At 47.4% G+C, this 14,768-nt stretch overlaps 1 protein-coding gene across 18 annotated transcripts in view; it reads right to left on the reverse strand.

Moving 5' to 3' along the window:
* Positions 1 to 14,768, reverse strand: part of PPP6R3 (protein phosphatase 6 regulatory subunit 3) — a 141,744-nt gene that overhangs the window by 3,009 nt on the left and 123,967 nt on the right. For 12 of the 18 annotated variants that reach the window (XM_081797645.1, XM_081797642.1, XM_081797639.1 and 9 more), the window contains 6 exons: positions 13,226 to 13,347; positions 10,507 to 10,660; positions 8,973 to 9,079; positions 7,144 to 7,294; positions 2,767 to 2,886; positions 1,836 to 2,105 (listed from right to left, as the gene is read on the reverse strand). In XM_081797645.1, the coding sequence (XP_081653771.1) occupies positions 2,000 to 2,105; positions 2,767 to 2,886; positions 7,144 to 7,294; positions 8,973 to 9,079; positions 10,507 to 10,660; positions 13,226 to 13,347 (760 nt within the window). In that variant the 3' untranslated portion in view covers positions 1,836 to 1,999. Of the gene's footprint in view, positions 1 to 1,835; positions 2,106 to 2,766; positions 2,887 to 7,143; positions 7,295 to 8,972; positions 9,080 to 10,506; positions 10,661 to 13,225; positions 13,348 to 14,768 lie in introns of those variants that run through there. The other 6 variants (XM_081797649.1, XM_081797648.1, XM_081797646.1 and 3 more) reach the window with 2 other exon arrangements.

Below are 14,768 nucleotides of genomic sequence, written 5' to 3' on the forward strand. Positions count from 1 at the left end.
GCTCGGCAGGAAGCCTGCTTCTCCCTCTCCAGCTCCCCCTGCTTCTGTTTCCTCTCTCGCTGTGTCTCTCGCTGTCAAATAAATAAATAAAATCTTTAAAAAAAAAAAAGATTCTCTCTCCCTCTCCCTCCACCCCCACGTGTGCCCTCCCTTCCCTCTCGAAAGACAAGAGGGAATGCTAGATGAACAGTATGGTGGCAGATACACAAATTCGACCTTCCTGCTTTAACACAGGACAGTAGAGTCTTGGCGGCATTTCCAGAATTTACAAAGCCGGCTTGGGAAAGGGTGCTTAGAGAGGCACTGGGAAGCACACAGGGTGCTTCTGGATCAGCTCGCAACTCACGAGCCCAAGGCTTCAGACACCCGCCAACTTTGACAGAGAGCCAGGAAGCTGGCTCCACGAGCAAGCACTCTGGTGACATTCAGTGTCTGAGAGGCAGGGGGACCGGGGTTCTGGCAGCAAACACACCGGGTACAGATCCCACTATCACCACTCACAAGCTGCTGGGTCTCAAGTGCACTTTCTCCCCTCTCCAGATCAGCTCCTCCCCCGTGAAAGGGGACAACAATCCCCACTGAAGGTGGGTGCGTACGTGACGGGTGCCGAGTGGCTGGCACACTGGTCAGCACAGGTATCGCACGTGCTCGATCCACAGTAGCTAAACGTTAAATTCCGTGGCCATGCAGGCAGTTCAGGGCAGTAGTGTGCATCTGTCAACCCCAGGGCTCATGATAACCTGGTTGTGACAGGAACCATGTGGGGAAGAGGGCATCTGGCAAGTCCCAATGGCTCTCCCTACCTCCCGTACTTCGCCCTTAGGACACAGATGGGATGCGCTGGACCACTTACCTTCTCCCTGCCATCACAGCAGCTCAATGTCACCTTCTGAGCGGCCTTCCTCCACCGCCCCATCTAAATGGGACTCCTGATCTCCCGTGCAGCTGTCCCGATTCTTCAGCAGCACCTCTTTCTACACGTCCCTCTATCATCTGGGGGTCTTTTATGCAACTGCTTCCCCCACCCCGGCCTAGACCACTGGCTGCCACACTTCCATGTGTTGGATGAAGGACAGATGGATGAACGTGTGGACACAAGGGATGCCCTCCTCTTTGACCACTGGCCCTCCCCAGTGTTCCCCCCCACCACCTCAGTCTGGCAGATTGAGAGGCAGGGCTCTTCACACCAGACGTCTCTAGGCGGGTAGAAGAGCAAGTGGGTTCCCCTAAAGCAAGGAATTCTGCCCTCCAGAGAGCCAAGGAAATGATCCCAGAGCCTCCTGTATCATTTATGTCTGAGAAACAAAGAGAGTCCTGAAGCAACTCCAGATTGGAATAGACCTGGACTGTCCTGCCTTCAAGCAGTTCTCAATATAAAGGAAATCCGTAGGTAGAAATCAGGGAGATGACATAACGGACTAGGAATAAGATCCTACAAAATACCTTTGAAAAAACACCCACTGAAAACCCCAGGCAAAAAAAGTGACTTGCCCAGAACACTTCGAAGCATACCTGGGGCCGGATCCCTCAACGCTGGAGGGTCACCATGCCTCCTCCTCCCAAAGCCTTCCCTAGAGCCAACATGCTCAAATAGTTCTTATAATTAAGTTGTTTTATACGCCAAGAAGGCTTTTTTTTTTTAATCATAGAAGCAAACCCCTCATGCTGGCTATAATTCCCATGAGAGAAACAAAAGCAGGGTTTGCCCCACTAAAGAGGTTTGCCAACCAGTGAACAGAGAGCGCCCCCTGCTGGTTCCCACTGGTTATGTCACCTCTAAAGTGACATTTTGGGGGTGGGGGTCTGGTGAGGGGGAAAGTACAACTTCTCTGAAATGGCTTTAAAGGTTACTTTATTCCTTATGGAAGGAATGTACAAACTTAGATATATATAACAAAAAAGTTAACTCTGGGAAGTGCTGAGCAAAGTTCCTTGTGGTCCAAGGGCAAATCCTCATCTTCTGGCGCGTGCTCTGCAGCAATCGGAGGCCGCCCTTGCTCTACCTGCGAGGCCGTGCGTACGGGCCGGGGCGCCGGCCCTCGGCGGCTGAGGCTTTGGCTTGGCCTATCCCTTCAGACCACTGGCTCAGTCTAAGCAATAGGTGACTAGAAAGAAAACATCACATTCCAAATCACTCCGCTCTGGCAGTGGGATTTTCACACTTAATCAAGACAAATATTTTGCACACACAAAACCATACAGGGAATCATCCAACAGTTAAGAATATGTAACTACATTTATAAAAGGGTCTCCAGGAAGGCTCTCCCCATGTGTCACATGTGCACGATTATGGGAAAAGGGGTGCCAGGTGTTGCTGGCGGCTGGTGACCTCGTGGAGCCCGTGGGAACTTGGCTACCACAGCCTAGGGACCCCAATCCCAGAGGGGCTCAACATCAGCCTCAACTTAGCACCTCCTCAAAAATAAAAAAAGTGTGTAGGGGGGAGGCACGCCAGCATCGAAGAGCCTTCCCTTCCATTCGGAGTAATTTCTTAAAGAGCCAGTGAGGTTACTGAATCTCCAAAAGCCAGTCAGTTTTTGGATTTTGGGGTAAGGAGGTAAACTGTTCTGAGTTCTCGGCTCAGGCACCCTGCCTAGACGTGGCCTGGGAAAATGCTCCCGTGCCGAGGAAGTCCCTGAATGCCCGAGGACACCTGTAAGGAGCTCTCCATCCCACCCCGGATGCCAACTTCCCTCCCAGCTCCCGCGAAGACAAGAGCCACAGCCAGAGTAGGGCCTGGGCAGATCTGAGGAAGTGGGGAGTTACCTCTGCTCTGGGCTACTGCTGGGGGGCCGGGGGCCCGCAGACTTTGCCTCTGCTGTCTCAGGGCTCTCCTCGACATCTTTACAAGCAGCATCTTGAGAGGTAGACAGTTTTCCTTCCTCACTGCAGTAAAGAGGAGGATAGGCAACATTAGACATCCCAGGTGGCGGCACCGGCAGAGGATGAAGGCACATGCAAATGACCCTGGAAGTCATGGCGGCCATGGAGTAAAGCCCTGGGGCCAAGCATGCTCAGGGGAGGGGCCACAGGGACCACAGATGGTGACTGGGAAATCACGAAAGGCAAGGATCACACACGGGAGGGAACCAAAGGAGGGACAATGTAATGCAGCTGGTGTCTGATAAAGAATGGCCCGCATTACTGTACATACCGATAGGATTTCAACACTCTGAAGCCAAGTGTGCAAAACAGAAAAAGAAATGTACAAGAGTTTCAGAATACTCCTATAAATGAGGAATGTGGGGGGTACTATGTCCACGACTGCACATAAGCAGAACTGCAGACTCGGTGGAGGTGTCAAATGAACCTGTTTGAAGGAATGAGTCTTCAGTTAAGGCATTTTGCTCTCAGGGCCCAGCCCAGCATTCAACAGTCAGCAGGAGAGACCCCTGTCAACTTGCTGCTCCTGTCCCAGGGGCAGGGTACCAGGGGCCTGCACCAGGACGGAGCTCTCTGACAGTGCATGAGAAATACAGACACTGTGAAGGAAGACAGAGCCAAGAACGGTGGCCAGAACAGGTGAGAGCGGATCCTAAGGGGACAAGCAAAATATAGGAAGGGTTATCTCCCCCCCTGATGGCTCCTGGCGGAGAAAGACAAGTAGCAAACGCTTTTGATTGTTGATTGTGGGCTGTAAAAGTAGACGGTCAGCGATCCTGTCTGGACCTCCCATTCTGACACAATCAAGGCAGCACTAGAATCAGCTAAAGGGCAGCTGGAGATTCCCTCTGGGAAGGGCCATCATTCTCAGAGTGGAGTCCTGTCCTGGATTTGCTTACGAAAAACCTAACTTTAGGATCATTTCTTGGGTGGCTTTCAGATGGGTCTAGGCAATTTATAAGGAGGAAATTGAACTAAAGTCTAAAGATTTGTTGACAACCCAAGTCACCTGGTTCCTTACTCCTCTTTATCCCCACTCTCCACTCCCTCCCCACAAAAGCAACTCTCCTGATGTGCTTCCTACATGTTACTTTCATTCTTAGAAAATGTGTATAGTCACTACATATCTGCATTTTGGAGGCATAGAAAGGGCTCTGAACTGCACACCTCATTGTATTTGTCTCTAACTCAGCACAGTTTGGAAGACCCATGTTTCCGGTGTTGATGGCACAGTGCCCTACGGGGTTAGCCTCCCAACTACCCCTGCTCCTCACAACGACCCTCTGCACAGTGCGGCACCACCTCCGAGACGGCCTCCGTGTGCGCTTTTATTGGCACTTTCAGGTTCTCTCTCTAGGTATGTGGGTTTAATTGTTTAGGAATTACCTTAAAGTTTGATATACTTTATGACTGGTATTTTGCCTTTCATTATACATCCTAGTTGCTTATTACCGATGCAGAGAAAAGCTACTGATGTTTAAAATGGATCTGTTACCCAGCAGCTTCGCTGAACTCTTGTTAGTTGCAGAAGTTTGCTACTGACGCAGTGGTAGGTGATCCTTATTATCACTGCCTGTCTGATCTTGACCTACACTGTTTTTCTTTCCTCAGAACACTGTCCAGGACTATCATCTATACTGTGCCAGTGACAACGGACAGCCTTATTTGTTCCTCACCTGAAAGTGACAGCATCTGCAACTTCCTCAGGAAGTGTGTTCTGCTTTAGTATTTTGGTATTTAACTTCTGCCAAGTTAAGGAAATTCATTTCTGTTCCTGTTTTGCTCAGCTTTGCGTGTGTTTAAGATTTCATTTTTATTTGAGAGAGATAATGACCTGAGTCGAAACCAAGAATTGGACGCTTAACTGACGGAGCCACCCTGGTGCCCCTGTTTTGCTCAGTTTTAATCATATATGGGTATGGAACTTTATCAAAAGAGTCTTCAAAAATCTCAAATGAATTCCCCCTCTGTTAACATATCATAAATGACACTTTTCCTGATGGTCCGGGGAAAACCCCAACTTACCATTACGAATTATTTTTGATATGCTATTGCGCTCGGTTAGCAAATATTTTCTATAGGATTTCTGCATTTAGTTTGCTTTTAAGTGATATGAGCTGATCGTTTTCTGTAATCATTCTTATCTGGTTTGGCATTAAGATTTCATGGCCTCATAAAAAGATCCAGCAGGTTCTGCACTTTTTCTATGTTCTGCAACAACTGAGGTAGGAATGAGCAGACGAATGTGCATGAAACAGCATCGAATCATTACTGCAACCAGCACATCCTATTTACTTGTAAAGCTGGCCTGCTCTAGAGCTGGTTTGCTCCGTTTTCCACCACAGATAATGGCTTGTGTGTGTCCTTTGTCCATTTAAATCTTATTATTAGCTTGTCTTTTTCTTCTTGATATTAGGTTTCCCTACATCCTGCTCCTGAATCTTCCTTTGCAGGTAATGGCGGGTCTTTTCATTTTATCATTTAGAATACCAGAAATTAAATAAAGAAAATTCATCAACCTTTTCCTTTACGGTTTGGCTTTTTTATGGTTAAAAAACCCTGTAACCCCCAAATTATAAAGAGATGCTCTCATGTTTTCTTCTCAAAGCTGTATGCCTTTCGTATTTATGTTGAGGCAGATTTAATTTTATTTTTTCCGTGACATGGGTAATCACTACTTCTCAGTCCATTCTTTCCTCACCGACTTTAACACCATTCTAGCATGCACCAAGTTCCTGTAAGCGTGGGGTCTACCTGCACAGCATGCCCATTAGGAGCTCTCACCTGGTGATGCCTCCCTCCCTCCCTTCTTCAAAATGACCCTGGTTATTTCCAGTTCTTTGGTCCACTTTATGAATATCACCATCAGCCTCTTAATCTCCATGAAAAGCTCCAATGGGATTTTGATTAGAAACGCATTCATTTTCTACATTAATTTGTTAAAAATCCCAAAGATATCTTCTCATTAACAAACATGGCATATCTCTCTACTTATTTAGGTCTTTATTATGACTTTCAATCTTACAGACAAGGTTTAACATTTTAATTTAAAAGGGGGCACATCTAGCACATCTCATATCGGTTTAAAGGATGCAATGGCTAAACTTCCCTGGTAATTTGAATACTTGTTCATGGATCTGTTTGGAATTTTTTTGTGTAGAAAATAATAATCTACAAACAAGCAAGAACCATTTTAGTCTTTCAAATCTTTATACCTTTTTTTTAATTTATGCAGCACTGGCTAAGACTGCCAGCCCAGTGCTGAAGAGCAGAGTGACTGCAGGCCCGCCTCACTGTCCAGGTCGTGTCTTGGAGGGAATATTTCGCATGCTTCACTGTGAAGAACCAAGTCTGCTATAGATTTTCAGAACACACCTTTAGTAGTTTCAAGGAGCTACTTTCTCGACGGCCAAAAAATCATGAATGGCTTTAATTTTCATCAAATACTCCTCTCCATCTACCTAAGGTCCCAATGGTTTTTATCCTTACAGGTCTGTGAATCACCCCAGAACACTTTACCTGGTCACCCTATCCTCACCTGCACCGGACACATCCTCCATCCTAACTCAAGAACACCCTGTTGGACTCGGTTTGCTAGCTTTTAACTTTGGAGTCTCGTGCATATGCGCCCCCATGGGGAATCCGTGCTCCGCTTTTGTGCTGTGTTTTGCAGGGACCTCACCACGAGGTGGGACGTACCCCTTCTGCTCCGCAGGGCTCTGCCAAGTACGGAGATGCAGCCTCGAGCGCCAACCCCGCCACAGCCCCAGCTCCGCCAGGAGTGCCTGTTGCTGTTCTTTCAGGGTTGTGCTCCTAGTTTCCTGTAGGATTCCTTTTTTGATCCATGAATTTAGAAGTGAGATTAATTTCCAAACAGACGGTTCAAGCTATCATTCTGCTGCTGCTTTCTACTGACTGCATTACGTCTGGAGAAGACTGTGTGCAGGGCACTGACCCTTTGGTTTTGATGGCCCAGTTTCTACTTGGCTACAGATGTGTCCATTTTTTATTCTCCTGTATTTTGAACCCACTAGACTTAATCTACAATCTTCTGAGTACTAGAAAGAGAGGGGAAGGGCACTCAGGGACCCCAAACTCTCCCTGTCTTCCTTCAGACTCATGGGGCTGAACAGAGGCGCTAAGATGATGTCAGGCTAATGCCTGTACCCACATCTGAATCAAATCAAAGATGTAAACACTTGAGGTGCTCCCCACCCCCCCAACAACCTGAAGCTGCCAGCAGGATCTGGCCCTGGTTACCTTTTGAAGACTGCGGTTTCTGTCTTGGCATCTACAGTGAGGCTGAGAGTTTCCTTCATGCCGCCATTCATCACTGTCTCAGTTACCTTGTCTGTACTTTCTGCATCCTCCTCTCCGTCAGAGCTGGCTTCCATGGCTACACTGGCTGGTGCTGAAACAGAACACACAGTGGATGGTCACGCATACCAAAACCAACAAGAAGTCTCCCCAACCTTCTGTGGGGACCCATCCACCTGATGTTCCATCTACTGCTTGAAAAAGAAAGATGGTTTGCTGGCTGTTGCCTAGGCCATTTCTTGATGGGCAGCCTTCTTAAAAAAGCCATTCCATAGGCTTTTTTCAGCACAGGACCAGTGGGCCCCTCCAGCCTTCCCAGTTCAGTGTCTACCCACACCCCCAACTTCTCCCAGCCAGCCTTACCATTCCGGGGGTGTTCCAGTCCACAGCCGAGGGCACAGGAGGCAGCTGGATATATTCTAGCCTCCGCCCGCTTCACCCCACAAGTATTGAGGTTATAGTTTTTTTGTGTGTGTGTTTTTTTTTTAAGATTTTATTTATTTATTTGTCAGAGAGAAAGGGAGAGGGAGAGAGCACAAGCAGGGAGAGTGGCAGGCAGAGGGAGAAGCAGGCTCCCCGCTGAGCAGGGAGCCCGATGCGGGACTCGATCCCAGGACCCTGGGATCATGACCTGAGCCGAAGGCAGACGCTTAACCGACTGAGCCACCCAGGCGTCCCCTGATGTTACAGTTTATTCAGGCTACTATTCTCATTCGTCCTTTTCGTTTCAGTTGGGTCCCACTTGGGTCTTTAAGTTACTTTCTTATGGTTCCTTGTGGGTTATTTCTTTGTTCTGTAATAGGTAGCCATATGCTATACTAGTTATAAGCTTGGGCTCTCAAGTCACACTCCCTGAATTCAAACCCCAGCCTCACCACTTACTAGCTGTATCACTCTGGGGCAAGATTTTTCTTATCTATAAAATGAAGTTAATTAAACCCACTTGAAGAACTGAGAGATAAAACGGGGTCATCTATATAAAATGTTTAGAAGAATGACAAAACCAACATTAGTTACTGGTTTTATTACCTCTCTTACCCCTTGGTTCTTGTGCCCCCCCCCCATGTCCCCCTTTCTTTTTCTAAGGACTTAATTCTTTCTGCCCTCCACATACTGATTCCTCACCCCCCTTCACCAACCTCCCTCTCCTCTCACCTCCCAAGCCCCATTCATTAGGCTGAAAAGAGCTCAGGGTCTCTGCAAGGAACAACGTGTGCAGTTTGAACATGACAACCCACTGGATACCCCTGACCATCTCAACTGTTCATAAAGGTGAGAAGAAAATAAACAGCCTTACAGCCTGAAACATGCCGAGACACCCATGTGCGCTCCAGTAAAGCAAACTCCAAGTGACAAAAGAATTGGGTACCAGACGGGCTTGAAAACACACACACCTAATTCTGATTTTATTCACACTGGGCACTGCAGACTAAGACATTCTTCTTTTCTGAGCCTGTTTCCATTTCTGTACACTGACAGGACTGAACAACTGATAACAGATCCCTTATGCCTTCTAGAATCACCATGCCTGGTTCTGGAATGAATACGTAATTTCTTTTCATCGGCTGTCCTGCGGACCTCAGACCCACCATCTCAACTCCCTAACTCCTTTGAGCCCTTGAGCCGGTGAGTCAAGACTGGCTTTATAAACTGTTATGTGGACAGAAACAAGTGTTTAGATCTAGAAAACTAAGCAAACAGCCCAAGCCTGAGCAACCTCAGCCAAGCGGCCAGCAGGCTGTGTCAGCTGGTGCCCTGCTCCCCACACCTACCTTCTGGCTGTGCGGCCAGTGTGGCAACACTGGGAGTCAGAGGGCCCATCGGCTCGGTGCTGGTTTCCATTTCCACCGGAGAATTACTCCTTAAAGAATCTTTTGTACTTTTAGAAAAGAGAAAATTCAGATGTTAGCAATGGCAAATAGCCCTCAGTTACATGGTTCACAAAAACCCTCTGAAAGGCAGCTCTGGTCCCACTGGGGTGACACGGGCAGTCGGTCACAGAGCCCACGGACAGAGACAGACAGATCTAGGTGCAGAATGCTGCTTGCAGCGCAGGTGAGCATGTGTAGGCAAAGAGCCCGCTAAGTCAGCAGCACAGGGGCATGCAGGTTTCGTAGAGGTTTGCAGAAAGGTTCAAAATGCACCAGCCTCTCATCCTTGCCCTTGTCACCAGGCGCCCAGGGCTGGGACAGCAGGGGCTGACAGCACACCGCGGTGCCGATCTTAGGAAAAGAAAATCCCTACTTACACTAAGCCAAACTGCCTGCGGGCCTCAATGATACTTAACGAGAAAACATGAGCTGTGCACAAGGGGTAAAGGGAAGTGAGCTGCTTCAACAACAGTCCCAGTAACCAAGGGCTCGTATGCCCTAGTTACAAAAGACAGAAGAAAGCAAGAGGTGGAAACTCGACTGTCCAGTGCTAGAACTGAGTCCGTGAAATAATTTACAATACTTTGGAGACATTTCCCACAAATCTCACTTTTGCCCCTGAACTATAGCTTCCTGCTATCCCTAGAGCTGCCGTAAAGCCACGTGGGTTTTAGCCAGTTCTCTGGTTGAAGACGGTAACCACGAGCTCCTAACAGTCTGTGCTCCTGGCTTGCCTATTACCAGTGATTAGTTAAAAACATTACTTGTCAGAGCAGGGAAAGCAACAAAGTCTTTCAAATGGGGTGGTGGAGATAAAGAAAACAATGTTTAGCAAATCAAACTAAGTCTAGTAAGACATGAAATCCATGATTACTACTCACATGCTGGCAATATGATTCAGGAAAATTATGAAATGCCAGGTTGCTGTCATCAAGAATACTACAAATAACAAGACTGACAGCCATCCCTGTCATGCCCCTTAATTTACAGCACCAGCCTAGCTACAAGGGAACAGAAGTTCCTATTATCTGTTAAATTCACGATACATTCTGCATCTTCTGTAACGCTCCACAGAGAGGTGTCTGTCAGGAGTTCTTGGTTCCACCTCGTTCCTATTCTCCTCAACCCTGTTTTCTGATAGCTCGGTGGGGCTAGAGAAGCCCCAGGAGCCGGCACCCTGCTACGTCACCTCCTGGGGCCACACTGTCCCGGGCTACTTTGTGCACAGCCTACTGCCTTTCCCAGCTCATCCTGGATAAAAGGAAGGAGGACGGAGACTGGTTTCCTTGTAATTCGTAGCTGGGTCACTATTTCCCCCATGCTGATTTGTGATCTTGTGTAGGGCACCACCTTCAGGAAGGGAGTAAATCAAGGTGACACGCCATCCCCAGTTCTCCTACAGAAAGGCTGAGGGAGCTGGCACACGTGCACTCACCTCAGGGAAGACGTGAACTCTGAGAAAGAGGCCCAGCCTGTCTCCTTAGTTGGCATTGGCTCCTCTGTGCTCCAGACATCAGACCCCACAGAATCTAAGGGAGCACCATGGGTTGTCTCCATGGGGACATCAAAGTTGGCTGACCAGTTGGGTGCTAAAAAGAGGGGAGACATCTCCTTTTGAGAATACTTCAAAAGTTCAGTGGACTTCAAGATATTTTTCAGAAACAGATTCACGATGATAAAGGCCAGAGTGGTGGGGACAGGGCACTCTATCACACCACTGGTAGGAGCAGAAACAGCACAATAACTTGGAGGACAATGTGAGAACATCTATCCTGTTATAAAAACTGTAGGTTCCCTTAATCCCTTAACTCCCATTTCTAAGATTTTTTTTCTCCAATAGAAATATCACACGAGGATGCAAAGCTATATATAAAAGAATACGCTAACTTCTTACTTCTGACAAATGTACCGAGAGTCTATTAACGCGGGGAGGAAGAGGGGTGAAGGAAGGGTGCAGAGCCGCTCCCTGTACAATCTCTGCAACTTTTCCGTAAATCCAAAGTTATTCCAAAATAGTTTAGAAAAAAAAAAAAAAAAGCAGAATGTTGGATATTCAACTGCAATAAATTGGAAACTTTAAATGCTTCCCAATCCAGACATGGCCCCAGTTCATACTTTTAATGGCCTCCCTGCAGTCCAGCGTAGTTAGCACAAACAGGAAGGCTTCTGGTGACATAAGAAATACATAGTTGGGGTCCACTCACTACCACCCCCAAACCCTTGGAATCCCTGAAGTAGTGTCTTTTTGTATGCTAAAGAATGACTGGTGGCCTCAGGATGGGGCTCAGGATGGGGCTGGTTGCCAGGGGAACCAGCCAGTGGTTAGAGGCCTGGAACTTTCAGCCCAACCCCATAGCCCACCCTCCTAGGAGGGAAGAGGGGCAGAAAGTAAAGGAAATCACAAATGGCCAATGATCTAATCAAACATGTCTACTTAATGAAGATTCCATAAAAAACTCAAACTTCAGGGGTTCAGAGCTTCTGGGCTGGTGAACAGCAGGTACATCCCAAGCTCCATGGGAACAGAAGATAAGATCCTATGCTTGGGACCCTGCCCGCCCATGTCTCTATTTCTCCCTTCATCTGGCTGCTCACGTCTATCCTTTAAAACAGCCTCACCGCGCTGGCTGCCGGCCGAGGTTGGATCTAACCTGCAGGTCTGTTTAAACGTCACCTCCTCAGAGATATGTCCCTTCAGGTGAACTCAGGTCTCTGTTCATATGCTCTCACTGCACACGACTCTAGGCTACACAGAAATGATCTTCCCTGGAGAGTGCCCCAGAATCTACCACAATCTCTGTTTCCTCAAGAGACTCTAGACCCCTGGATACAGAGTCTGTGTACCACACCTGGTACGCAGCCGGAACTTGACAAAGCCATGTAGACTAGAACTGAATTACAGAGAGGAAAGCCCATTTCTTCCTCCTGAAGATGGTGAGCTGGGGAAGCAATGAGAGGAGAGAGGCCAAACCTCTTTTCCTCCAGGGCTCTCACTTTCCGGCTCTGTCCCGTGGGGCTGTGCTGGGTTACTGCTAAGGTCCCGGCCAGCTCTGGGGTGATAAGGCCCACCCGGCACCCCGAGCTGGCTTTCAGCCTCCAGGAGTGAGTATATGAAGGCCTTCCTGGGGAACAGGACACACTCTCGGCCCAGAAGAAAGCCCCAATATCAACCCACAGAAAAATGTATTTGAATGTTTAGAGGTTAACAGGTATTTTTTTTTTTTTTAAAGATTTTATTTATTTATTTGAAAGAGAGAGAATGAGAGAGAGCACATGAGAGGGGGGAGGGTCAGAGGGAGAAGCAGACTCCCTGCCGAGCAGGGAGCCCGACGCGGGACTCGATCCCGGGACTCCAGGATCGTGACCTGAGCCGAAGGCAGTCGCTTAACCAACTGAGCCACCCAGGCGCCCTTAACAGGTATTTTTTAAAGGCCAGCGAACGCAAGTCTTCTTAGCAAGTAGCAGGACACAAACAAGCACTGAGGCCACACACGTTCTAGGGTTATAGGCTTCCTCAATCAACTCTGAAGAACCCATTTCAAATAGTTTCAGCTTGAGGAGGTTGCCTCTGGTTTAGTGCATTCCCGATTCCACAAACATAGCCTTTCCTTGTCTTCCATAATCTCTGGTCTCTCCCCTGCTGCCAGGCACCCAGGCTCTGCAGCCAGAGCCTAGGACCACCCCCCCAACCCCATCCCACCACAGTGTGCTGCACCTCTAGCCAGACCCACATGGGGGGGGGTGTCCACATTGTTAGACACACCCCATCATCAGAGGGACAACTTGCTCTTTCCTTCAGGCCCCATCCTGACACACCTCCAAGGGGACTCAGAAGACTGTGTTTCAACCTAACTCCCATCCTGCAGATCAGAGTGCCTCGTTTTTGTTTTTTTTTTTTTTTAAGATTTTATTTATTATTTGACAGAGACACAGCAAGAGAGGGAACACAAGCAGGGGGAGTGGGAGAGGGAGAAGCAGGCTTCCCGAGGAGCAGGGAGCCCGATGCGGGGCTCGATCTCAGGACTCTGGGATCATGACCTGAGCCAAAGGCAGACGCTTAACGACTGAGCCACCCAGGCGCCCCTAGAATGCCTCGTTTTAAAACACATTTCCAACACACAGTGACTAATACAGATGAAAAGAAGATGACTTACGTTCATTCAAGTCTACCTCCATTTTATCCTCTGTGCTGGCACTACTGGGTTCAAACAAGTCTTGTTTCGCTCCGTCTTCTTCTTCAGAGTCTGTACTTTCTTCACTGTCTGTACTCCCCGAGCTGGGGAGTGGGGGGTGGGAGGAGACCGAAATAGTTAATGCTGCCTGTCAGTCATCACCTAAATCCAGAACATTCTGAAGGTCATCCAGTAAGAAAAAATCATATGCACGTCAACTGATTCATTCCTGCCTTCGTGAGTGTGCCGCCTAACTGCTCTCAGCTGTTCCCACTGGCCCCTGGCTTTGCGCGAACGTTTGGGGCACATCTACAAACCGCCTTCTAAGAGGGCCTAGAGGTATCTCATTGTGGTGTTCACTTGCACTTCCCTCATGGCCAAGATGCTGAGCTGCTTCTCATGTGCCCATCTCCCACCCACACATCTTTTCTGAAGGGTCTTCTCACATCTGTAGTACAGTTTAAGAAATAGGTTACTGTCTTTAATTCTTACAGAGCCCTGAGAGTCCTTTCTGCACCCTCCAGAGAAGCCTTGTGTCAGGCGCATGATTGCAAATGTCCTCCCCAAGTCTATGCACCGTCCCTTCCTTCTTACTAGTGTCACTAGCCGAGTAGAAGTGCTTAACTTTGACAAGGTTGAGCTTATGAAAATTTCCTTTCATGCAGTGTTTTTGGCATCCTATTTCAGAAATCTTTCCCTAACCCAAGGTCACAAGGATTTTCTACTGTAAGTTTTATAGTCTGACGCTTCACATTTAGGTTTAAGATCCGTTTGGAATCCATGTATATATGGAATTTGGAATCCATGTGTATATATGGTAAAAGGTATGGACTGAGCATTTTGCATACAGATGTTCACCTGTTCCAGAACTATCTGTTCAAAAGACTATCCTTTCTCCACGGAACTGCTTTTGCACCTGCATCAGAAGTCAGCTGCCTCTAAGCCTACTTAATTTATACTCTTTTCAGTCCCCAGAACTATTCTGTCTTACTGATCACACTAGATCTCAATTACTATATTTTGAAATCAGGTACTGTCGGGAGTCTTCTAATTCCATTCTTTATGAAAGCTGTTTTGGCTCTTCTAGCTCCTTTGCATTTTCATTTGAATTTAAGTACTAGCTTGTCGACAGTTACTAAAAAACCTATTATCATCTTACTTGAGATTACACTGATTCTAGATCTGGGGAGAATGGGCATGTTAACAATATTGAGTTCCAAATCATAAACATTCATCAATTCTTATTTCTCTCAGCTGCCTTGTAATTTTGTGTCCAAGTCTTAACACATCTTGCCAGATTTATCCTTACATATTTAATATTCTGATGCTACTATGAATAGGATTATTTAATAACTTCAATTCTGTTTGTTGGAACTGTATAGAACTACAATTATATAGACCTAGCACCATGCAATCATGCCAAACCTACTTTTCGTAGATTTCAACAACAAATTTTCTACATGGACAAGAACTGTTGTCTGTGAAGAAAGATAATTTTTACCCTTTCCTTTCCAATCTAGATGGC

Source organism: Leptonychotes weddellii, chromosome 11 (genome assembly GCF_054177405.1).
Source record: "Leptonychotes weddellii isolate Sample4059 chromosome 11, ASM5417740v2, whole genome shotgun sequence".
NCBI classification, from domain to species: Eukaryota; Metazoa; Chordata; class Mammalia; order Carnivora; family Phocidae; genus Leptonychotes; species Leptonychotes weddellii.